This window comes from Notechis scutatus, chromosome 8 (genome assembly GCF_049901735.1).
Source record: "Notechis scutatus isolate UNSWTSFEM ecotype Mainland chromosome 8, rNotScu1.2, whole genome shotgun sequence".
Taxonomy (NCBI): Eukaryota; Metazoa; Chordata; class Lepidosauria; order Squamata; family Elapidae; genus Notechis; species Notechis scutatus.
In genome coordinates this window covers 13,627,996-13,654,316 of record NC_142016.1, presented here as the reverse complement: position 1 = coordinate 13,654,316, position 26,321 = coordinate 13,627,996, and the positions used below count along the sequence as shown (strand labels likewise).

Here is a 26,321-nt window from a genome sequence, read left to right as displayed (position 1 = left end):
CCCCGTTTTACAACTCTTCTTGCCACACTAGTTAAGAGCATTGCTGCAGTTCTTAAAGTTAGTGACCCAGTTCTTCTGTGAATCTGGTCAACATGTCAGAAGGTTGCAAAAGGAGATTCCATGACCCCAGGATCACTGCAACGGTCATAAATATGCGTCAGTTGCCAAGTGTCTGAATTTTGATCCTGTGACCATGGAGATGCTGCAACAGGTCGTTAAGTGTGAGAAAAAGTGCCATTGTAACTAAAAATGGCCACTAAATGAACATTGCAATGAATAAAGACAGACATTCAATTTCTCAGTTACTAAGATTGTTGGCCGAGCAGGTACAAAAATAGCCAGGGAAATAATTGGAGCCTGGGAAATGGGCCCTTTGTCAGTCAACAGGAGAGCTGATTTAATCATCGGCTTATCAGGCACTTAGGAGCTGAGGACTTGGCAGCACAAGGCACACATTTTTGGAAGAGACAAGTTCCCTGACGATGGAACTCCCAGCATGAGTCCAAAAACTCGAAAGACTAAACCTCTGGTCCCGGGGACTGACCCAGATCGGATCCTGCACTAAATGAACTGTTATAGGTCGAGGACTCACCGTTTTTTTCCCCTACGTCCCAGGCAAGCAGACTGAAGCTGCTTATCATTATAGGAGCGAGAAAAATGCAGCAAAAATGTAATAATGAAAAACATACTTTGTGAAAACGTTGGCAGGGGGCGGGGCAGGGAAGCCAAAATTGAAACGGGACCATTCAGCCAACATCCATGCAGGAAATACATTTGTACATTCATTCCAGATGATATCACTCTAGGAATTTCATGTGTACATTAGAAAGCAAAGGGAATGGATATGCTGGCCTTCGATTCACTTTCCCCATTGGGTGTCCTGATGGGGGAAAGCATGGGAATTGTAGTCCAACACATCTGGAGGTCATCACGCTGGAAAAGATTACTGCAAGATTTAGCATAGCAGTAGATTTTTTTGGAGGGGGAGCAGAAAATCTGCATGGAACCCCGTGGGGTGCTTCGGAATACATACGCATGCCAATTTTTTCTGTAGGGTTTAATTCACTCAATACCCCTCGAATGGAGGATGCAAACAGACACTAAAACCCAGAAATGGAGACAGCAATCTTGTTTTATTACCTGGGAAAACCAGATTAGATACTGGAGGCTAGGTAATGAAATCTTGCAAAACGATTGAAGAGAAATGGAAAGGACGTGTTGCAGATGTTTGTAGCCAAGTTGGTTTACACGTGCATGGTTTTCCCACAAAGCTAACCATGGCAGTCTCTGTTTCTCCTTTTCTTAGGCCAAGAGAAAACTCGATCTGGAAGGAACCGCCCATCAGCGCATCCCAGAATTCCGAACACCCAAAGGCAAAGGAACTGCACTCCCACACATCCCTAGCCCCAAAAGTAAGAGGCATTGGATAAGGAAACATTGGATGGGGGGAAAAGGATGCATTTGCAGAATCTAGAGCAGGGTGTCACCTTGGCACTTTAAGACTTGTGACTTCAACTCCCAGAATTCCTCAGCAAAGCTGGCTGAGGAATTCTGGGAGTTGAAGTCCACAAGTCTTAAAGTTGCCAAGGTTGGACACCCCTGATCTAGAGTCTTAAGTTTCTAGTCCTCAATGGGAATTAGCTTGAAACCCAGGGCTGGGGCAGATTCCAGTGAAAAGTGAGAGATCTGCTTTAGCATCAAGTTGTGGTGTGTGTTTTTTTTTTTGGTAAAGTTTTTTTTTATTTGTAAACATACATCAATAGCATCAAGTTTTTTTATTCAGCATTAGCTGAATAAATGAGCTTAGTTCAGTTTTATTTCCCCCCTCTTAGATCACAAAGTGTTTGGGTTTTAATCACAAGAACAGAACTTTATATAGAGCAAGTCCATTTTCCAGTAAAGGAAGCTGTCTTTTCTTTTTTCCTTCTGTCATACTTCTGGGAATAATGTTACATCCTGAAGAAACATTACATGACACTCTTGCGTTATCTCAGGAGCTTAGATCTAATCTGGATTTCATAACAAGGATGGCTGCACTGCACCCCTTTTGGCCACTAGAGGGCGGTAGAACACCATTTGTCAGCCTAGGTGCTGAAAAGGATTTCCTATTGTCTTTTTCCATCTCTTCTATAAATTTTATTTTAAAAATTAAAAACAAATAAAATAAAGAAAGAAAAATATTTTTATTTTTATTTTTCTGCAATTTGCACCATCCCTGGTCAAGATTATCAGCCTGCCTGGAATGGGGGGGTTGTATTCTAGCACATCTTGAAGACGTTGGAATGAGGAAGACAGTTTCAACAAAAATTCCAGCAGAAACTTAAAATTTCCAGGAAATTTAATGCCCAACGGGCAAAGGCACTTGCCATAACAACTTGACCTCATTTCTACATGGCCATGTGGATGTTTGGAAGGCACTCTGAGCCTTTTGGAGCAAAAAAAAAGCCAGCTGTCTAGAGCTATGTCACTGATGGATAGCAACTGCACGTTCAAGAGGGATGCTTTTAGTTGGGGTTCTCCAGGTTTAGACAGAACAATATCTAAGTGGAGGTCATAGGGATTATAATTGTACGACTGTGGGAAAGATCTTGTAAGGCTGGGCCAAGAGATGCTGCCAAGGGAATGGTTAGATAAGAGGCAGATGGCAGGGAAAGAGACCCTAGTTTCTTGGGCTGTAAGAGTGGGGGTTGCACTTTCAGATTTGAAGATTGATCTTGGCCTCCCAGGTAAATCAGATAGGAATCAAATTTCGGTATTCACTCAGCTTCTTCTTGCTGGGAGATTCTTGCAAGATCCAGCAACTGGAAATTGTAGACTGTTTACCCATGGCAAAGTCACATTGTCTGGGGTGTATCACGAGGACACTAAGTCTTCATTGCACCCCTCAAATCAGGTGAACTAATTCCTACTTTATTGCAAAACTAAATTGATAGACGCTTGGAAGTCTGAAAGTACAATTCATCCTCCCTCCACCCTGTCTCCATTACAGCCCTCTGGGTCTCTCCCCTGAGCCTCTTGCCCCACCCACCATCCAGCTGTGGGCTGGGCTATCTCTTATCTCATTGTTCCCTTGGCAGGGTATCTTTGCCTGAGGTCTTTCCAGGGGTTGGCAACCTTAAACACCCAAAGAGCCATTTGGACCTGTTTTCCCACAGAAAAGAAAACACCAGGAGCCACAAAACCCTTCCCTATTTCCTGAGCGGCCACAAAACTAGCCTATGTCGTTGAATTAAAGATTCTGTTTTCTTCTGAAACTTTTCTTTTCTTGGATTTATCCATGGTTAGCCTACCGGGAATCGAAAAGCTCAATAAATCGCATGCTGGCGGGTGTCACACACTGTCAGTTGTGATGCATATTTTGAGAGACAGGGAGCTGCCTCGGAAGGATGAAAAAGCCACATGTGGCTCCAGAGCTGCGGGTTGCTGATCCCTGCTATATACCATTACAATGGTTCAGAAGCGGGGATATCCCAAAGGATTTTTAACCCACGTTAGTATGATTGCTTTGGCATGGATTTCCTTTTGTCTTCCAGCTCCCAAGTCACCGGCAGAGAAGACCCGCTACGACACGTCTCTTGGCTTGCTGACCAAGAAGTTCATCCACTTGCTCAGTGAATCGGAAGACGGGGTTCTGGACTTGAACCGAGCTGCGGAGGTGCTGGAGGTGCAAAAAAGACGTATCTATGATATCACCAACGTGCTGGAAGGGATTCAGCTCATTCGCAAGAAATCCAAGAACAATATCCAGTGGATGTAAGTTGGGTGGAAAGACTTCAGGTGCAGAGAGGTCTGGAGAGATTCTAGATTGGGTTGGAGAGCATGAGCAAACGGGAAACAGGAACATTCATTAGTTTGATGTAAGTCAACCTTCCCCCAACTAAAAGGTCTCCAGATGTGGAAAGCTTCAGTTCCCAAAATTCCAGCTTTCCCATTTGAAAAGATTCTGTTCCAGACATCTGGAGAATAACCAGGCTGGGAAAAACAGCTGGTTATCCAGCCTGTGCTTGAAAGAGTATATTAGAATTAGAATTCTTTTATTGGCCAAGTGTGATTGGACACACAAGGAATTTGTCTTGGTGCAAATGCTCTCAGTATACATGAAAGAAAAGATACATTTGTCAAGAGTCAAGAATCATAACATACAACAATAATAGTCATAGGGTATAATAAGCAGTCAAATCATACTAGGAAACAGTCAATATAAATCGTAAGGATACAAGTGACAAAGTTACAGTCATACAGTCACAAGTGGGAGGGGGGATGGATGATAGGAACAACGAGAAGATTAATAGTAATAGTAGTGTAAACTGTGTAAATAGTTGGACAGTGTTGAGGGAATTATTTGTTTAGCAGAGTGTGGCATTCAGAAAAAAACTGTCCTTGTGTCTGGTTGTTCTGGTGTGCAGTGCTCTATAGCGTCGTTTTGAGGGAAGGAGTTGAAACAGTTTATGTCCGGGATGTGTGGGGTCTGTAAATATTAAGCCAAATTATCTTATGTTTGTAAGATCAGAGGTCTCCAAACTTGGCAACTTGAAGACTTGTGGATTTCAATTCCCAGAATTCCCCAGCCAGCTTTGAGTTGAAGTCCAAAAGTCTTAAAGTTGCCAAGTTTGGGGACCCTTGGTAAGGCTGACATCCTAACTTGCAATTGTATACTGATAGAATTTTTTTTTTTTAAGTTTTCTCCCTTTTCAATATGTTAAGCATTTCTAAATAATACAATATCCATGGTTTTTCATTCTATCCCGTAAATAGCATTGAAATCTGCGTTGAAATAAACACAATGCATTAGGATTTATACAATACCCCGAGGGGGGGGAAAAAAGGGGCGTGGGAAGAAAGCTCAAAGTGAAAACATGAACTCTGCTTTAGCAAAAGGGCTCATCTGATGTGTTATTAATCTGATGTCCAGGGGAACTGGACTTTTTGAAGATTCTTCTGTGGCCACGAAGCAGCACAGTTTGCGACAAGAGCTGACCGAACTCTCAAAGCACGAGAAAGTTTTGGACAAGCTGATCCAGGAGTCCTCTCTGCAGTTAAAGCACCTGACAGAAGATGAGACCAACCAAAGATATCCTTTTGAGAGGTGGGTGGGTGAAGAGGACAATGACCAGAGAACAGGGAGAGGCTTCCAGAGAACCAAATCATTCCTGGTTCACACGGCATTGAAGACCAGGGGCCAAAGGTTCAGAATCCAGCAGGCTCCACACGGAGCAATTCTCGGGGTTCACCCCATCAGCTAAGTCAAAGTTGTGCTGTTATCCTCTTTAAATATTAGTTTGTTGTCATTGCACATCGTACGACGAAATTAAATACCATCTTCAGTGTACTATACAGTAGAATTCAGTAGAGTTGCTGCCCTGGGATAGCTGTTTTTCAGCCTGTCCTTATTTTTATTATCCTGTACCGTCTGCCAGATGGTAATAGTTCAAAAAAAGGGTTCCCAGGATGAGATGGATGTTTGAGAATGTTTTGAACTTTCTTAAGGCAGCAGGAACTATAAAACTCTTCCAAAATGGGGAGAGGGCAGCCAATGAACCTCTGGGCAATGAAGTTGACCCTCTGGAGCGCTGTCCTATCTGCCCCTGTGCAATTGGCAAACCCTACACATATAACATTTAATTTACATTAAGTCATGATGACCGGATTCGCTCCTCACGGTAAGCCCCAGGACTGCAGGCTGCAGTCAAGAGCGGACTATATATCTCCCTGCATCTCTTTTATTTATTTATATAAATATATTTTATAAATAGCTGAAGGTGATGAACGTACACAATCATCCTTCCTTCTATTTCCCCCACAACAGCAACAACCCTGTGCTGGGTTGGGCTGAGAGAGAGAGTGACTGGCTCAAAGTCACCCAGCCGACTTACATGCCTAAGGGGACTAGAACTCCCAGTCTCCTGGTGATTGCGCCAAAAATCATCCAGCTTGCTTTCGTGCCAAGGCGGAATTAGAATTCACAGGCTCCTGGTTTCTAGCTGGATGTGAGTTAACCACTAGGCTAAATTTCCTTTAGGACCCCCAAGAATCAAAAGGACAGAATCAAAAGATCTTGGCTTTATTTTGTTTTAATTTGGGGGATTGGGAAGGTGAAAGAACAGAAGGATTCCTAATTATACTTATTTTACCCCTTCAACCCATTTTTTTTTACCCAATTTTTGACAGTTGGAACTCCTTTCAACCTTTCCAGGAGTATCCCGAGAGGGTTCTGACCACGGTGAACACCCTGTATTCAAAACAACCCACTTTTGAATGTGAGATGTAACTTAAATCCCAAATGGGACTGATTGAAACTCAAGAAACAAGTCAGAGGAAACCAGGAATACAGATAACATTGGAAGAAGAGCCGTTTCAAAATCTTTAACTCCCTCCTTAGACTTAGACCAGGGATGGGCAACTACGGCAATTTTAGGGCCTGTGGACTTCAACTCCCAGAATTCCTCAGCCAGTATAGCTTAGCTCAGAAATTCTGGGAGTTCTGGGTCCACCAGCTGCCATAGTTGCCCATCAGAATTCAGAGTTTGGTGTCTCTTTGCAGCGTTTTCTTTAACTTCCCTCTGTGTCCTACGTTAGCCTATGTCACCTATCAGGATATCCGAGCCATCAGCAATTTTAATGAGCAGACGGTGATTGTGGTGAGAGCGCCCCCTGAAACTCGTCTTGAAGTGCCCGAAGTTTGTGAGGTAGGAATGGAAACTCATTATTCTTTGTTTCGGCGGCGGCTCCATCTGTTGCTCCAGGTAGTCCTTGATTTACAACAATTTGACTGTGCTAAGTTATAACAGACCCCACCACCCAAGGGTTACAACCTAGTTCCAGCGATACCTCCAGACCAGGTCACATGATTGCATTTTGGGTGGTCGGCAACTAGCCCATATTCATGGTTTGCAGCATCCCACAGTCACCCGACTGTGTTTTATCATGTTTTTGCCCCAAACCAGCATTTACACTTGTTTTGGGGTGAAACTGGCGTAGAGCAGGGATCCCCAACCTTTACGCCGCGGCCCGGACCGCATCAGCTGGGCGCCGCGGCCGTACGCCGCCATCTTTTTGACGAAAAGGCCCGTGACCTCACCGAAGCACTTTTCATCAAAAAGATGGCGGCTAGGCTCCGTGAGCTTTTTGATAGAAATGGCTTTCACCCGAAAGCTCACGAGCGTGCGCCACCATCTTTGATGAAAGGCTTCCGGTGAGCTTTCACCCGGAAAGCTCACCGGAAGCACTTTTACCAAAAAGATGGCGCGCCCGCAACCAGCGGCCGGTAAGAGTTGTTCCGCGGACCGATCGGTCCGCGGACCGCGGTTGGGGACCCCTGCCGTAGAGAACAACCGGTTCACTTAATGGCCACCACAAGATTGCAGAATCAAGGCCATGTGGGTGACTCACTTTATAACCGTAATGGGCCAGCTCCATTATGGTCGTAAATTGAGGACTACCTGTAATTGTTTGCTCCCAGACAGGTGTCCTTGGCTTGAGGGTAGTGAGACACGCTCTTTCTTGATTTCCTTCTCCTCCTCCTCCTTCAGGAGAATGTCCAGCTCCATCTACGGAGTACCAATGGCCCCATTGAAGTCTACCTGTGCCCAGAAGAAATTCTTGAAGAAAGTCCTGCCAAGGAGAGCTGTTTTCCGCTTCCAACACACCAGGAGGTTACTAAACCCACAACGGTGAAAGGTAATGTTGGAAGCTCTATGATCATCTCGGGCTTCTGGAAAAGACTCGTTTCATTCTGAAAGATGCTCTCCAAGGTTACTTACAGGCTGATGCTGAGAAAAATAAAGTCCTACACTTAGGCAAGAAAAACCAAAAGTACATATATAGACTGGGTGAAACCAGGCTTAGTAGCAGTAACTGCGTGAGGAATCTTGGAGTCTTAGTGGACAATCAGCTTAATATGAGCCAGCAGTGTGCAGCAGCAGCCAAAAAAGCTAATGCAATCCTAAGTTGCATTAACAGAGGGATACAATCAAGATCAAGGGAGGTACTAATACTACGTTATAAAGCCTTAGTAAGACCACAGCTAGAGTACTGCATCCAGTTTTGGTTGCCACACTATAAAAAGATGTTGCGACTCTAGAAAGAGTGCAGAGAAGAGTAACCAAGATGATTAGGGGACTGGAGACTAAAACATATGAAGAATGGTTACAGGAACTGGGCATGGCTAGTCTAGTGAAGAGAAGGACCAGGGGAGACATGAGATCAGTCTTCCAATATTTGAGGGGCTGCCACAGAGAGGAGGAAGGGGTCAAGCTATTTTCTAAAGCACCTGAAGGCCAGACAAGGAATAATGGATGGAAACTGAACAAGGAGAGATTTAACCTGGAAATAAGGAGAAACTTTCTGACAGTGAGAACAATCAACCACAGAAGTTGCCCTCGGAAGTTGTGGGAGCGCCATCACTGGAGGCTTTCAAGAAGATATTGGACTGCCATTTGTCAGAAATGGTGTAGGGTCTCCCGCTTGGGCGAAGGGTTGGACTAGAAAATGACCTACAAGGTCCCTTCCAGCTCTGGTTACCTGTTATCTGCATTTTGAGGACAATCACCTTCTAACAGGCTTCTGCCATCCAACAGCTGGGCATGGGAGCTGTCCTTTGGTCACCCTTTGATCTACCAGATGATTCAGACTTGTAGCTTCCTGAGGAGAGTTGCTGTTCATTAATGGAACCCAGTGACCTTGGTGGCTCTCCTCCCTTGGTGGTGGGCTAGTAGGCCCAAATGTTGAAGGGTGCCGCAGTGACACCCTTCCTGCACCGTCAGATGCCCTCAGTGATCACTGAAGCCCTTTAGCACAATGATTCTGTGATTGGGAGAAGCTCCATTCAGCCCAACATCTGTGTAGGAATTCCTCCTAGCCCCATGATGGCAAACCTATGGCACACGTGTCACAGGTGGCATGCAGAGCACGTGAGCCCCAGCCACACTTAACTCCACTGCGCATGCATGCGCTTCCCAGCTGATTTTCAGCCCATTTGAGCCCTTTTTCGGCCTCCCATAGGCTCAAGGGAAGCCTCTGCAGCCTTTGTAGGCCGAAAAACAGGCCCGTTTCGTCACTTCAGGTATTTCCAGAAATACAGGGACGAAACAGGCCCATCTATAGAACTGGTCCAGCCAGGTAGAATCCCAACCTTGTTCGTGGGGCTGCCACAGAGAAGAGGGGGGGTCAAGCTATTCTCCAAAGCACCTGCGGGCAGGACAAGAAGCGTGGATGGAAACTAATCAAGGACAGAGCAACCTAGAACTAAGGAGAAATTTCCTGACAGAACAATTAACCAGTGGAACAACTGGCCTCCAGAAGTTGTGAATGCTCCAACACTGGAAGTTTTAAGGAAGAGACTGGACAACCACTTGTTCGAAATAGAATAGGGTTTCCTGCTGGGGCAGGAAGTTGGATTAGAAGACTCTGTTATTCTGCTACTTGGTGCCCAGTGGTGCCAGCTCTTAGAATAGAATAACTACTCTATTGTCACTTTGAATGTACACTAATGGCATATATTAAAATGAAATTTCATTGCATACAACTCTCAAAGGGTCAGCACCTCCAATATACACTACATGAACATGACAAATAAATAAATAAATAAAATAAATAAATAAAATTAACACAACAAAATTACATACATACATACATACGAAAACTTGGCTCTGACGTCTTTGCTGCGATGCTCACATTGTGTCTTGACTTCCCTCTTGTTTCCCCAGTGGAATTGGTGAAGACGGAGGTGCCGAGCTGCCTAATGGAGGGAGAGGATGGTCTCCTGGAGCCCCCTCAGCACCTCCTGCAGCAGACAGAGGACCAGCTCCCTTCTACAGCCTACGGCGACCCAGGCCCCTTCGTCAGTTTCTCCCCTCCCCTCGACCAAGAGGATTATCTATGGGGACTGGAGGAGGGCGAGGGCGTCAGTGACTTGTTTGATGCCTATGACTTGGCAGATTTGCTGAAAAATTGAACCCAGAGCTTCCATGGTGCTACCAGTAACCTGCCCCTGCGCACACATACAGAGCTCCAGATTCCGAAGCTTTCGGCTCTTTCTTAGCAGCGTCCTATTTTTTTTTTATTATTATTTTTGCATTTCGTCCAAAGGATGTGGCCCGCCAGCTTGTCTCTTCCCCTCCGATCTCCCTCCGTTTAGAAAATCCTTGATCATTCAAGGTTTTCCCAAAGGATTTTGAATGGGTCCCAGTGTGGTAAAGCACCCCATGTGCTGCTATGGGGAAGCCTCACCTTCCTTCCTCCTTTCTAGCGTTTTTTTTTTAAAAGAAGGGCTTCGGGTCAGATTTTGGACTCCTTGTTTGGACTCTTTCTTCCATCAGGCCCAATGGAAATTGCACACACAATTGCCAGTGCCTTGGAGAAACCAGGAAGTATTAATTCAGTTGTGTATTTTCTTGGTGGAGCCCCACATTTCTCCACGGGGCATACGGCCTCCCTGAGAAGGACCCACAAACCTTTACGTCCTTCGTAAGTGTGCAAATGTGTCTTCTCCAGGGAAAGCGTTCCAGAGAATCCCCAAATCCCTAATTTCCTGTCTGGATGCCCAACCCAGGCACCCCAGTTAGGTAGTTGTCCAAAAGTAAATCTGGAACAGGAAGTGATTTGCAGGATTCGTGAGCAGGAACAGGAAGTGGCTGTCTTCTTGATATGAGCTTCCCAATAAATATTACAATCCATCCCCCTCCCCCCCGGGGGGGGGGAGGGAAAGTGAACGAGGGGGTAGGCCGGCTTCTCCTGGTGCCAGGGTTCTCCTCCTTCTAAGTGAGCCTGGACAACCAGACACATTTGAGGTTGCTCAGTGCAAGGTGAACTTGGGTAGTTTCTTCCATATTTTATTACCCTGGCTGAACTTTGGAAAATCTCAGTGTGCCCTGGTTTGAAACTAACTTCACATGCCTTGCAAATGGTTCTAATTCCGTCTCGGAGGCCAATACGGTATCCTCCACGTGTTTTTTAGGCTTTTTTCATCAGCCCAGCTGGTGAGGGAGAGCGGGAGTTGTCCAAAAAGAAAGAAAACGATTAACCACCTTGCTTGGTTGCACCCCAAGCGATGGCATAAAACCAAGAGGGGGTTAATTTCTTTTCTGCTAAAAGCTGGAGGTCTAAGAAGGCAGCCACGTTTTTCCCCAAGATGCAGCTTAAAAAGAGGACATTTTTAAATCCATGCACTCCCGATCCCCAGAAAGGTCTTTTTGAGTTGGCTGTGTTCACCTCACAAGCAGACCATTCCTGATCACCCAACTTCATTCTTTGTTGGGTCCATGTGTTCAACTCTTAGTCATGTCAACTGATGTGGTGGTTCTCCACTTCCCCAAGATCTGGATCTCAGTGGATCAGAGGTTTCCAGCTGTCCCTTAAGTCTGGCTGTAGCCTTAATTCTAAAATGTGTGTGTTTCTCCGTCAAACAATGGTGACCCATCAGCCATTTTATGTGTTCTAATAAGTAGAATAATGTAGCCTCTGACTCACAATATATAAAGCAGATGTGATCTTACAGGGGAACATTATACTAGCAGTGGAGTTGCACATTTTTTCTTCTGCAAACTGAACCTTTGCAGACTGTTATCAATCATTTGCTTCTGAGGCTGACACTAGTGTCTCGGCAATACGTGTTTATTTTTGTCACTACTCGGAGCTGTGACATCAGATTTGACCGCAAGAGATCCCTTTCTATCAGATAACCAGATTTGGTTGTCTACAAAAACACAATCATTACTCAAGATCAAAGGCAATATGAGTTTCTTTGCTGAGGTCACATACCTGCAGCTCTGAATGAAATTGCAGCGCATCTCCTTTTGTGTTTGCTGCTGGATGGAAGGAGCTGCCTAGTTCAAAATTAGTTTATTTTTATGAAAGGTGAAAGACCTGTATTTTTTTTCTTTCCAAAAAGGACGAGATATTAGATGTTACACATCTCTTAAGTAGCTTGGTGGAAGGGAGAAAAAAAAAATCAAGAGGCAGGAAAGTCTTTTCCAGTAACTCTCATAATCATCATTTCTAGCTGCCTTAGATTGACACAAGTCCATCTTGTAATAAATTCATCCTTTCTCAGGGAACAAGAATGCCACTTGGGTTGCTTTCTGATCCAAGATTGCTGAGGTTTGGAGGGGACAATGCTGTCCAGGAGCATCCGTTCTCATCAACGTGTAGAGTAAGGGTGTCCAACCTTGGCAACTTTAAGACCTGTGGACTTCAACCCCCAGAATTCCCCAGCCAGTATTCTGGGAGTTGAAGTCCACAAGTCTTAAAGTTGCCAAGTTTGGAGACCTCAGGTGTAGAGGGAGACCAGATGCTAAATAGAGAAGTTGACCTGGATCCAGGGATTTTCTCTGTGGTTTAATGTCTGGAGCTTTATTGATCCCTAAGCCACCAATATTGTACAGTTTGGGCTCACCCTTAGTTTTTTTTCTTCTTCACAACTCGTGCGACTGAATTCCTTGAACAAATTCAGCTTAGCTTTAAAGGGGCCTTTGGTTTGCCTTAACCACATCATGGAGAGCTGGCTTGTTGCCACGTTGGGACCTTGTATCTGGGCTGTAATCTATTCAGGAAGTCAGAAGTTCTTAACCTAGTGCAGAGGACACTTAGATTCCAGGATGAAATGTTAGCCTAGCCTTTTTTTTGACATACTTGCTTCTTCTCCATGCAAAGGTTTATAGTTGGGCTGCTCAAAATATTAATTCCTTTGCTTGCGGTAGGAGAAAGATCTCAGTCTCAATGGGAACTAAGGCTGTTGCAGTAGTGAATAACCAGAGGCATGAATGTGTGTTTGTGCATGCACATTGTGAGTGAATGTGGGAATGCAAGCGAAATAAACTCAAAAGATTGCATTACCTGGAAAATGGGTATCAGATTCTGTATAGTGTTTTTGTGCACCTGTCTTACGGGGAGGGGAGAATCCTCAATCTATATGCTTTTCCCTTAGCCGAGCTCTTAAAATATGAATTGCACCCTGTATTCCAAATTAGTTTTGCACTTTGCTCGTGCAAAACGTAGTGATTTATTTTTTTTTATTTTGGTTGCAAGGGTCCACGTTCATGACATCAGTGATGGTACTTCACAGAAAGCTGCTCACTGCCTTATTTTTCAGGGCCCCAGTGTAGTTTTTTCTGGCTGCATCCACCCTCAGTTTTCTTGCTCAAGCAAGAAATGAGAGAGCGGAAGGCGCCAAATTTGGGCACATCGTGGAAAACTGTCTCCAGGTTTGCCCCAGGTGGCTAATAGCAATGCCGGCCAGGCTGAAGATCGCATTAGAATTGCACACAGTTTACCTCTTGACACAGATGCCTTGCACAACCTGCAAAAGCGAGCGTTAGCACACTTCCACGCCTAGATGCTACATCTTTTCTTCCTTGGTTTCACTACCTGCCCTCTAGATCCACGGCAACTGGCCATGACCAAACTCATTGCGGGACAAGAGTTACACTAATAACAAAGAAATAATAGAAGGGAATCATTGAAGGATGCCAAAGAAGGGACAAAATGAAATGTGAATGGCAAAAATTAAAATGTGTTTTTTAATTATTTAAAATAATTAAATAGAATCATCCCGCAGTGAGTTGTGGCGAGTTGTCTATGTTGTGTTAGGTGTGGTGAGTTGGCCACGGCGAATTGGCCAGGGCAAGTTGTCCCATTTCAAGCCACTCCTACTTAAAAAGAGAAGTTCCATTGCTAGTTACTGGTTCGTGCTACGGTTATTTACTTATTGGCTTCGTGTAGCTCATCTTAGTTAAATCCTGGGCTCACATGCACAGGGTTGGAAGTGTGTGTGGGGGGGAGGTGGTGCCAGTGTTCCCTTAGAGCAGGGTGTCCACCTTGGCAACTTTAAGACTTGTGGACTTCAACTCCCAGAATTCTCAGCCAGCTTTGCTGGCTGAGAATTCTGGGAGTTGAAGTCCACAAGTCTTAAAGTTGCCAAGGTTGGACACCCCTGCCTTAGAGCAAAGGGCTATGGTTTTTTTACTATTTGATAAGCTTTTGGAAGAAACGACTTTATGGATTTCTTCGTCAATGAAATTATTTGTACGTAGAGCAATGAATTTGAAGAACTTTTGTTCCACAATACCGGAAGTTTGCAGAATGCTGTTTTTTGGAGCTAGGTTTTTAGAATAATTAGTTCATTATGTTGCTGTTTTGTTAGCAGAGTTTTTTTTTTTTTAATGTTTTCTCACACTGGGTTTTAATAGGGGTTGAGCGTATGCTTAATGAACTGCAGCTCAGCTCAAGTCTTAATTCTACGCACAGGAGAGATTTCTTGTGCAAGCCACCTTTAAAATCTTTACCAATACCTACTCGCCGGGTTTCGTCTTAAAATTGTAAAAGTTGTATATAATTGTTGCACTGTATTTATAAACAGGAACCATCTTTGTCGCTTGCTGGGCCACCTGGGTTTGATTTGCTTTGTTTGAAACCAGAGTATTTAAAAAAAAAATGTGTCCAAAGGCCTTTTATGATGTTTGGCTTGGCCTTGTGGATGGAGATGTGTATGACTTTAAAAAAAAAACCTTGAGGCACTTGATGACGTGTTTTATTATTATTATTTTTCTTTTGTGAGCAGCAATGACAACAAGAAGGAGGTGGAGGAGGAAATAAAACGTTTGAACCAAAGTGGGACTCACTTTCAGCTCTTTATGTGTGGCTCCTTCTGGCTTTTTAAATTCTAATTACAGGAAATCCTAGGCTGATGACCTTTCGTTTAGTGAATCTTCAAAGTTACAATGGCATTGAAAAAAATGACTTATGGCTGTTTTTCACACTTGCAACCGTTGTGGTATTACCCAGGGTTATGTGATCAAAATTCAGACACTTAGCCACTGACACAGATTTATGATATTCATTCTCTCTCTCTCTCTCTCTCTCTCTCTCCCTCCCTCCCCTCCCCTCCCTCCCTCTCTCCCTCTCTCTCTCTCTCTCACACACACATATACATGCATACATACAGTGTCCCTGGCTGGATTTTCACATTGTGCCAAACCACCATATTATATTTATTATACTTACTAAGCTTTCATCAGCCTCTTGCTGACATTGTCAGAGTATTAAACTACCATTAGAGAGATCCATGCCTTTATATATCATTAATCAATTTAGGCCTTGCACAGTAATAGGCCCTTCCAACGGCCTCCCACTTGTACTTAACTTTGTTGTTTTTGCTTCAGTCATGTTGGTTGATGGGAGGTTTAATTCCCGTTGCTTCTTCACCAGATCCAGCTTGGTTTGCTCATCCCTTAAGAAGTGATGTTAACCTGTCAGCTATTGCAATGTGTTGCTTTGCCTGTGGTCGGCCTGGCTTGTTCCTCATTATTCTTGTCTGTTACAGCTTGAGGCAGCTCTGCCAAGGCTCCTCAGGCCTGGCTGTGCCTTCATAGGATGAATCCACATGCCCAGGGGTGTGTGTGTGGGGGGGTTGTCATCGCTCTCTGCCATGACATATAGTCCTCAATTTATGCCTGCTTCTTTAGTGACTATTCAAAGTTACAATGGACCCCTCAAAAGATACTTAATGACATGATTTCGAAGTAACAACAGCCACACAGTCACACAATGCGGCCACATAATCACATTTGTGGAATTTGACAACTTGGCTTGCCTTTATGGCCATTGTCATATCCTGTGGTCACGTGATCGCAATGGTCAATGTTTTTGTCATATTTCTGGTTTCCAGCCCAAAAAATTTGCTCATTTGGGTACAATGGATTCTCTGAAACTCCTCAGTTTAAACTCAGAAAATGTGGTAAGTTCTGGTTTAGTCACAGACCTGTTTAACATATGTATATGTATATTTTATATATATATATAAAAGCAAAATACCACTCATGCATCATCGCAAAATCTCCAGAACCATAAGGCCTACAAACTTGAAATTTGGCATGTACCGGTATATTCCTCTTGGCTTCTAGGTGCTCATTAAGAAAGGATTTTTCAAAATGACCATCAGAGCGTTAGTATTTCCTATATTATTATTAACACGCTCTGATGCTAAGGAGTTCACCTGAAAAGAAAACTGTTCCAAATGCAAAGCACAAGCAGAGGAGAAGAGTTTCACTTTTAGTTTCACAGCACCAAGCAGCTTTAGTACAGAACAGTTGAGCTAAGCTATGCCCAGGCTCCTTGCTGTCTCTTTGCTCACACAGCAAATACTGTTGCAGTTTCCAAACAACCCTCAACTCTTTCACACACTGACAGGATGCTAGCCAGATGAATACCGATGGATGCTGGTAGGCAGAGACAATTCCACCCCCCCTCCTTATTTTCCTCCCCCAAAACAGCCCGACCACATAGTTTCGCAGTGAAGCACGGGTTTTGAGCTAGTCTAGTATAAAGACAAGACTATAATTCCAGGCTTAATTGTGGTCGTAAGTCGAGGACTACACAGCTGTCAAATCGGCAAAAGTGATCAGAGGGGAAGAGACTGAAGGAGGAAGCATTTTAGAGCTGCTGCAAGGACAGTTTTGCTAAACATTGAAGTTTAGCAGATCTCTCGAAAGAAAAGCTAAGGTCTGTTTCCCCAGGGGGCAGGAGGCTGAATAATGGGTTTAAATTAAAGCAAATTCCAATAAAAAGTTGGGAAAAAACTGAACAGCCAGAGCATTTTGGCAGTGGAACCAATGACCTGGAGGGATTGTGGGCTCCTTTTCAGTGAATGAGTCCAAAGAGGCTGGAGAAAACATTGGTTGGAGATGCTGTATTTGGGGTTTCAGAGCTGAACTGAGATCCGGTGGCCTATTCCTAATGGATGATTTTAGGTTTTTAACCATTCCCACAGCCCATCCCAAACATCTAATGCAATGAGGGAATGCTGGATTTTGACATGAAAAATCCAGGTTGAAATACCCAAACTTTACAAACTAATCCTGAATTGTGACCTGTACATGTAGCTCTTCTACTTTACTCGACTTAACAACTGGTTACTTAGTGACTTTGAAGTTACAACAGACCTCCCCGGGCTACTTATTACTTGGATTCGAAGTTCAGACATTATTCATCCCAAGTCACGTGAGAGCATTTTGATGTGCTCAGCAACTGGTCCATATTTATGGACATTTGCAGCATCCTATAGATATATGACTGCAATTTATAATTATTTTCTTGCTGGAAACCAGTGTTTACTTCCAGTTTCCAGCAAAAAAAACATGTCCACTTCAGATAATGGATTCACTTAATGACCATGGCATCTACGACTTCTGTGTCCACATAATGATCACTTAATAATCACCTAATAATCACTTAACTGTCACAAAAAAAGATCAGAAAATTGGGTGCAGTCACATGGTGATCTTAGCAACTGGTATGACTTAGGACCATAATTGTGGACACAAATTATGACAGTACATTGAGAACTAATTGTGTTATGGGTGGGTAAAGGTAAAGGTTCCCCTTGCACATACATGCCAGTTGTTTCCAGTTCTCGGGGGCACTGTTCATCTCCGTTACAAAGCCAAAGAGCCAGCGCTGTCCGAAGACGTCTCCGTGGTCATGACTAAACGCCGAAGATGCATGGAACGCTGCTCCCTTCCCACCAAAGTCGTCCCTATTTTTCTACTTGCATTTTTACATGCTTTCAAACTACTAGGTTGGCAGAAGCTGGGACAAGTAACGGGAGCTCACTCCGTTACGCGGCACTAGGGATTCGAACCGCCGACCTTTCTGATCGACAAGCTCAGCGTCTTAGCCACTGAGCCACCGCGTCCCATTTATTATGGTGGTTATTAGGCTTAAATTACTTGACCCAAAGACCATTTGGCTTTCTTTTATGAGCTGGTGGCCACATCGGAACATCCTGGTTGTAGATGCTCTTAGAAAATGCACACTGTAGGAAGAGTTACCAATGAAAAATTGACAGACATCCATTTATTAGGAAATAAAAGATATTTGTAGCCCACACCTGGCTCTGTTTCCTAGGCAGTAAGTAAACTCCGGACGACAGCCTTCATTATTTACATTCCTTAAGAATGCCCGCAGGGCCAGAAGGGATTCCCAAAGCATTCTGGTTGATAAAACATTTTTATACAAGGATAAAAGCTGAATACAATACAACAACCACCACAATCAAAAAAAATAATCACCCTCCCAATCCTCGCCAGCAACAAGAATTAATCATTTGATGGGCTCTATATCCCACCCTGGAGTCCCTGGGCCTATTGGCAAAACCTTGTCTTCAGGGTCTTACAAAGGAGTGTCAAAATAGGAGTTGACATCCATACATCTAAAAGTTGCCAACTTTGAAAAACATTTAATTAATCCATTCCAGTGGTGGGATTCCAAAAAATTTACTACTGGTTTTGTGGGCGTGGCAGGGGAAGGATATACTGCAAAATCCGCATTCCCTCCCCACCCCACTAACCTGCTTTCCAGCTCCGTTCTCCTATGCAGGGCAACCAAAGAAGATCCAGCCAATCAGCTGGCACTGAGGAGGTGGAGAATAGATGGGGGCTGGGCCAGTCAGAGGTGGGATTTGCTGGTTCTCCAAACTACTCAAAATTTCCGCTACTGGTTCTCCAGAACTGCTCAGAACCTGCTGAATACCACCATTCCATTTGTAGAATGATGAGTTTCAACTTTCATTATATTTATCTATGTTTTTCGTTAAACCAGGATTTGGGCAAGTAAATCCTCTACTTTAGAGAACCTCCTCTTCCCCCTCCCCTCTCTCCCACTTTTTCCCATCTCTTTCCTTCCTTCCTTCCTTCCTTCCTTCCTTCCTTCCTTCCTTCCTTCCTTCCTTCCTTCCTTCCTTCCTTCCTTCCTTCCTTACTCATTCTACACTTCCCAATTTTTGGGTTGTAGCAGACTCGTATGATGAATTTGGGAATGGATCGGTGGCTAAGTAGTCCTATAATTACTGTAAATTCATCTGAAGTGCCTCACTGCCTTCCCGGAATTCAGGCTTCGCCGCTTCATTTCCCCAAATGGTATCTCATTCATCTGCAAAAAATTAGTGAGTTTAGATAAAGTGTTTTTCCTGGAAATTTAGCAGCAGCGAAGGAGAGAAGCTGTGAGGATTGTGTTCTGTTAACCATGCCAGAAGATGAAAGGGTTGAGATCTGCTCTTTCTCTTCCCCATCCACCACAGACTGCAGAGATGAGGCAAACGCTGGCTGTGATCTGATCCCACCAAGAAAGCCAGACTTGGGAATGAGAAATTAGGAGATCCTCCCAGATTTTGGAATGAAGATTTATTGCGTCTGTCATCTGCACCTCTAGAACTGTCTGGGTTCAGACAGACACAGACTTCAGAGGATAATTAGGACTGCAGAAAAAACTATTACTACCAACCTGCCTTCAATTGAAGACCTGTATGGTGCATGAGTCAGAAGGAGGGCTGTGAAAATATTTACAGACCCCTCACATCCCGGACATAAACTGTTTCAACTCCTTCCCTCAAAATGACACTATAGAGCACTGCACACCAGAACAACTAGGCACAAGGACAGTTTTTTTCTGAACGCCATCACTCTGCTAAACAAATAACTCCCTCAACACTGTCCAACTATTTACAAAGTCTGCATTACTATTACTATTAATATTCTCATCACTCCTTATCACCCATCCCCTCCTACTTGTGACTGTATGAGCTTGTATCCTTATGATTTATATTGACTGTTTCCTAGTATGCTTTGATTGCTTATTGTACCCAATGACTATCATTAAGTGTTGGACCTGATGATTCTTGACTCTTGACGAATGTCTCTTTTCTTTTATGTACACTGAGAGCATTTGCACCAAGACAAATTCCTTGTGTGTCCAATCACACTTGGCCAGTAAAGAATTCTATTCTATTCTATTCTATTCTATTCTATTCTATTCTATTCTATTCTAACGCTGAGGAGAGAAACGACGAAGCAAGGAAGCAATTCTTCTTTCCGTTGGAGGTGTTGGCGTTGAACTGCCAGCTATGTCAAACCAGTCTTTGGCTCAGGAAGCAGCAACTATTGCAACAGTGCCCTGTCACCATCCCGTTGCAAAACAAGGGGAGGACCGACCTGCAAGAGACCGGGGGAGGAAAGTGACATGGCCGATGAGCCAACAGGAAGTGCATCTCCAAGCAGTTGAAGAGAGACAGAGCCAAGCAGATCTACCTGGGATTTGGGGGCTGGCCAAACCTTTAGCCTTGCAAACATCCACACAAATGTTCCCTTCTTGTTACAACACTCCATCTGGGAGCCTTTCCCGGAATGGTCCCAGGAAACCGGGCACAATGACACCAGAGCAAAGTAGTTGATGGGAATTTCAGTCAGATGGAGCGGAATGTCAAAAACAATTCTCGGTCCGTGGAGGAAACCACATCTGACATCCATTGCTGGGGGATGCTTTCATTAGGGTTAACCAAAAGAGGACGGAAGCATTTTTGAGTTTTCCAGATGGTTTCAACATATGCGAGAGCGGGGAGTAGGCAAGGAATTCTCGAATCTGGCTGCTTCACTCCGCAGTTCGGAGCCGGTCCTGGGATGGTGGCTGTGGGCCAAAATGCAGGATCCATGCAAAATTGCTCCCAGCCCAAAGTCTCCGCAGGAAATGACAATGCAAAGCAGCAGGGATCTGGGAATTTCCAAAATAGATGGGTGAACTTTCTTAAGATGACTCCCTCACGGAGATGCTTCCGTCGTATCACGGTCGTACTTGAGCAGCCACAGGTCCCGGGGATGGATCTGAACCAGGATGCCCTTCACCCCAAACCTTTTTATAAATTCAGCTGTTGCAGGGGTGCCAAACTGGATTCCTTCAAGGGCTGGATCAGCATTGTAGTTGTCCTCCATGGGCCAGCCGGGGGTGGGGGAGAAGAGACGGGATGGCCGGCCTCCTGCAGCAACTTTGCCAGCCAAAATGGGCATTCCCCAGCACTGAGAAGCATGGGCTTATCTTGGGAAACTCTGAATAACTCATTCTGGCTGGAAAATGAAAGCAATTCTCAGCGTTGCATTAAAATAGGTTTTGCTTTTCAAATAAGCTTGTGTTTCGGTACATTTGACAAAGCCTGGGTCAGAACATTAGGGTTAACCAAATGATTCTAGGTAGAGGCTAATATTTGGAATAGACTCTCCTGCTCGAGCAGGGGGTTGGACTAGATGACCTCCAAGGTCCCTTCCAACTCTGTTATTCTTATAATCGAGCCAAGAAAGGTCGTGAAATGGGCGAAACTCACTTAACTGTCTTGCTTAGCAACAGAAATGTTGGCCTCGGTTGTGGTCGTAAGTTGAGGACAACATATAACAGGAAGAAGAGAAGGGCAAGTCGCTTCCGTGTTGTTCTCAGACAAACTGCCTGGGTGTGTCCTCGTAAGTTATCAGGAGAAACTCCACTTGAAGAAATATATAACCTCTATGCTGTCAGCCATGCCTTGTTTGCAAGAATCATTGCCTTATGTTTTACCTTGAACTCTTATCACCTGCTGATTTCTCCATTGGCAGCCACTATTGACAGAAGCAGTCAGGCCAGGTGTTTTTCCCCTGAACAACTGGCAACCAAACACAAGACTAATCCAAATTTGCCTGTTAGACACACACACACACACACACAATCCTTGGCTCCAGAATTGCGAGTGAGATCCTCAAAAAGAAACTATGTGGTCGGGCTTAGTTTTTGGGGAGGAAAATAAGGGGGGGAAATTCTGCCTCTGCCTACCAGCATCCATCGGTATTCATCTGGCTAGCATCCTATCAGTGTGTGAGAGAGTTGAAGGCTGTTTGGAAACTGAAACAGTATTTGCTGTGTGAGCAAGAAGGAGACGGCAAGGAGCCTGGTCGTGGCTTAGCTCAACTGTTCTGTACTAAAGCTGGTTGCTGCTGTGAAAGTAAAACTGAAATTGAAACTCCTCTCCTCTGCTTGTGTTTTGCATTTGGAAGAGATTTCTTTTCAGGTGGGGAGCGGGAGTAGAACTCCTTAGCATCAGAGTGTGTTAATAATAATAATATAGGAAATACTAATACTCTGATGGTCTTTTTGAAAAATCCTTTCATAGTGAGCACCTAGAAGCCAAGAGGAACATACGTGCCAAATTTCAAGTTTGTAGGCTTTACGGTTCTGGAGATTTTGTGATAATGCATGAGTGGTATTTCACTTTTATATATATAGATTTATTTATAGTTTTTTCTTTACGTCCATAAGTGCTTAGTGAACAGTATATTGTCTGGGTCGATATATTTTATACACAATACTAACAATAATACTATTTAGATATACATAACCATAATCTTTCAACATCTAACATTTGTCTATATATGGTAATCATAGTGTATTCTATTTATGTATCAGTGTATACATAATACTATTTTCCCAAATTCTACATTCTACCTCTTTTTTCTCTTAATAAAATAGTCACTATATTAAGAAGTATTCTATATCTAGCCATCATCTCTTGTCCTTTTTAGAATTTCAACTCTTATTGGTTTTTTGGTAAATCTTTCATGTTTCTTTCTTGAGATTTTGTAACTTCTTACATCAGTTTGCGTACTTCTTAAAGAGCAGAATTCCTTTGATGCTCAGTTTGCCTTTGGTGGTAGATCTAACCTTATCTAATTTTTGGAAATTTTGCAGAACTCCAAGGCCAAAATCCTTGTGCCCTTTATTTTATGAGTTCTATTTGAAATCTCTGGGATTGCTTGATTGATTTGACCAAAGGCGCATTTTTAAAGAGGCCACTGGACTTTCTGGTTTTTCTTTGAAGACGTTTCGCTTCTCATCTAAGAAGCTTCTTCAGCTCTTGAAAAAGCACTTTTGGGACAACCACAACTTGGATGATTGAAACTCTCCATAGAGATTTGATCAATGTGTATGGCCACCTATTGATCCAGTGATTTATTTCCTTGCCCAGAATTAAATTGAGGCTGGAAAATACCTTCCCGATACCCAGTGCTTATGCTAGGATAACCTTTCCCCAGATGTCAGTGGAGATTCTCAGTCATCCAGGTCATGGTCGCCTCAAATATGCCTTTGCAAGAGGCAACTGGACTTTCTGGTTTTTTCTTTGAAGACTTTTCGCTTCTCATCCAGATTCACCGAACTACTACGATGACCTTTTGGTTGTGTGTTTGGCCCAGCCGCCCTTCTGGGCTCTTGGCTGTCCTTTTATTTCCTGCTTTTTCAACCACAGCTGCTTTGTGCTGCACAGCTAAGGTTGAAAAAGCAGGAAAGAAGAGGTTTTTCAAATGCTGTGCACCTGCGCACAGTGCTTCTCAGCTGTCTGGGTGGCACAGCTGATGATTTTTTTGCAAAGGCTCCACATGCACACCAAAAATGCACTTTCACCGCACCGTCTGTAACATTGATTGAATCCCACCGCTGGGACCAGCAGTGTTCCAATATTTGAGGGGCTGCCACAGAGAGGAAGGGGCCAGGGTATTTTCCAAGGCACCTAAAGGCCAGACAAGGAATAGTGGATGAAAACTGAACAATCAGTCAGTGGAACAGCTTGTCCTTAGAAGATGTGGGAGCTTCATCACTGGAGGCTTTCAAGAAGAGACTGGACTGCTATTTGTCAGAAATGGTGTAGGGCCTCCTGCTTGGGCAGGGGGTTGGACTAGATGACCTTCCAACTCTGTTAATCTATTGTGGACTCCTGCCCTGGCTGGGGGCTTGGACCAGGTGGTCTCTATGGTCTTTTCAACCAAAATGTTGGATGAGCCAATGGCTTCTTTAAAGTGGAGATGGGAGGAATCAGACACCTCCGTAATTCTGAATCTTGGCAACTTTGAAGACATGCGGACTTCAACTCCCAGAATTCCCCAAGCCAGCCTGCTGACCTCTGCACTTCTTAAAGTTGCCAAGGTTGAGAAACACCAGCACTAGACATCAAAGAGATATCCAAATGAGTGGTTTTACTTCTGAAGGATGGGGTTCAGCTGTTGTGACAGCAATCCACATTGGAGAATACGTGGGAGTAAACCCATTGAACTCCTCGGGATTTACATAGTAAACAAACAAGACAATTTGCATCTTGTTCCCAGCAACATCTTCCAGAAATTGACTTAAATTTTACAGCCACAACCCGCCCACTGCAAAATGTGCAGTCCAGAGGTGGTATTCAGCAGGTTCTGACTGGTTCTGGAGAACCAGTAGCGGAAATTTTGAGTAGTTCGGAGAACTGGCAAATCCCGCCTCTGATTGGCCCCGCCCCCATCGATTCTCCGCCTCCCGAGTCCCAGCTGATTGGCTGGGTCTTCTTTGGTTGCCCTGCACAGGAGAACGGAGCTGGAAAGCAGGTTAGTGGGGTGGGGAGGGAATGGGGATTTTGCAGTAACCTTCCCCTGCCACGCCCACCAAACCACACCCACCAAGCCATGCCCACAGAACCGATAAAAGTACCACCACTGGCACAGTCCCTGAGAATCAATGCTGCTATTCTTTTATTCATTTTTATATTCTTATTTATTTATTCTTCTATTCACTTCTAAATGGTTGGTTTTGCTGCAATAAATTCATCAAACTTCTTTTGGAGAGCGGCTTCTTGAGTCCTCCGGTCCTTTACTGTATCCATATAACAGTCATAAAACAGACTTCAGCTGGGGAATCTTATGGCCTGAGTATCCAACGCAGACCCTATTAAATCACAAGGGCAGAAATGACCTTGAAAAAAACTCCTTGCAAAGAAAACAAAACAAAACTCAATGGCAGAGACTTTCACAAGGGCCCTTGAAGGAAATTTTATCCAGCAATTAACAGAGGGCTAAACCTAGACTCCTCGTCTTACAACGGTCTACTTAATGACGGTTCAACATTACAACAGTGCTGGAAAAAAAAGTGACTTATGACCATTTTTCACACTTACGGCCATTGCCGAATCCCCACGGGGGTGTTTCATGTGATTGACATTCGGAGGCTTGACAGCTGACTCACATTTATGACGATTGCAGCATCCCCAGGGGGCTCCTGGGATCCTCTTTCTGGCAGGCAAGGTCAATGGGGAAAACCATAGTCCCTTGAACCAACCATGTGGCTCATTTAAGAACTGAAATGATTTGCTTAACGACAGTGGCAAGAACAGTCGTAAAAATGGGGCAAGGCCCACTTCATCAAATTTCTCACTGTGCAACCCAAATGGTGGACTCCATTGCGGTCGTAAGTGGAGGACGACCTGCAATATTGACCCTGCAAACCCCTTGCTGGGTGGATTGCTCTGGCCCAACCACCGTGCATGCCCTCGCCCCCCACGCAAGATGGCCTCCAAGCTTTCCCTTTCAAGGCGACCCCCCTCCATGCAACACTTTTCGCACTGGGAGATGCCTTTCAAAAACGGAGGGCAGGGGTCTCCAACCTTGGCAGCTTTAAACCTGAAGGACTTCAGCTCCCAGAATTCATCAGCCAGCGTGGCTTTAAGCCTGGAGGACTTCAGCTCCCAGAATCCCCCAGCCAGCTTTGCTTTTCCCCAGCTTTTCCCCAGTCCAGTTGCCTCTTGGAAGGGGGCGGCAGGGGAAAAAGCACCTTTGGGATTTCCAAGTGGAAATACAGTTTGCAAACAAAACAAACAGCTGGAAGTTCCTTTGCTGCTGTTTGGAGAGAAGAAGATCCATTCCGGGAGGGCATGAAAGACGGGTGGAGGAGGGGTGGGGGGAAGAGAGAGAGAGAAAGAAAAGAGAGAGAGCAAGAGGAGGGGGTCAAACTATTTTCCAAGGTACCCAAAGGCAGACAAGGAGTAATGGATGGAAACTGATCAAGGAGAGAGATTCAACCTGGAAACAAGGAGAAATTTTCTGACAGTGAGAACAATCAAACAATGGAACAGAAGTTGCCTTCAGAAGTAGTGGGAGCTTCATCACCGGAGGCTTTCAAGAAGACACTGGACTGCTGGACATCTGTCAGGAATGGTGTAGGGTCTGCTTGGGCGGGGGTTGGACTAGATGGCCTACAAGGTCCCTTCCCACTCGGGTCTCTGTCAAGGCACCGGGGCCTTGGATGCGCTTTGCCTTTAACGGGCGGGGGTCCAAAAAAGCTGCGGGCTCCGGCGGCGTAACAATTATGCCCACGTGACCGCTAGGAAAGTCTTCCAAGGGAGGGGAGGAAACTTCCAAAACGGGCTTGAAGGCGCCTCCTCGAGTTCATTGGCGCCCCGGAGCGGAGCCCGAGCGAGGGATGTGACTGAAGCGACGCCGCCGCCGCCGCCGCCGACGATCCGGTAAGGGGAGTGGGGGGAGACTCTCCGCAACGGCTCAGACCCAACGGGGGGAGGAGGGGGGGCGCTTCGTACCCTTCTTCTTTTTTGCAACGCTCCTCGCGCCAAGGGACACTCCCACCCGCCACCCCAAACCCCACCGTGCACCGGTGGCTTCGCCCCCCACCTCCCCAGCTTTGGGGTGACTTTCTCCTCTCCCTTTCTTCCCTTTCGGGCGCAG

General features: G+C 44.7%; 2 protein-coding genes across 2 annotated transcripts in view; both read left to right on the top strand.

Annotated features, from left to right (window-relative positions):
- The window catches only part of E2F2 (E2F transcription factor 2), a 47,188-nt gene extending 33,390 nt beyond the window's left edge, over positions 1 to 13,798 (top strand). The window contains exons 2-7 of the mRNA XM_026676138.2: positions 1,307 to 1,412; positions 3,534 to 3,753; positions 4,913 to 5,071; positions 6,572 to 6,686; positions 7,530 to 7,677; positions 9,705 to 13,798. Of these exons, the coding sequence (XP_026531923.2) occupies positions 1,307 to 1,412; positions 3,534 to 3,753; positions 4,913 to 5,071; positions 6,572 to 6,686; positions 7,530 to 7,677; positions 9,705 to 9,952 (996 nt within the window). The 3' untranslated portion in view covers positions 9,953 to 13,798. The remainder of the gene's footprint in view (positions 1 to 1,306; positions 1,413 to 3,533; positions 3,754 to 4,912; positions 5,072 to 6,571; positions 6,687 to 7,529; positions 7,678 to 9,704) is intronic.
- An 11,702-nt stretch (positions 13,799 to 25,500) lies between these two features.
- ASAP3 (ArfGAP with SH3 domain, ankyrin repeat and PH domain 3) overlaps positions 25,501 to 26,321 on the top strand; it is a 98,630-nt gene continuing 97,809 nt past the window's right edge. Inside the window, exon 1 of the mRNA XM_087970702.1 lies at positions 25,501 to 26,104. The gene's annotated coding sequence lies outside the window, so the exon portion shown is untranslated. The remainder of the gene's footprint in view (positions 26,105 to 26,321) is intronic.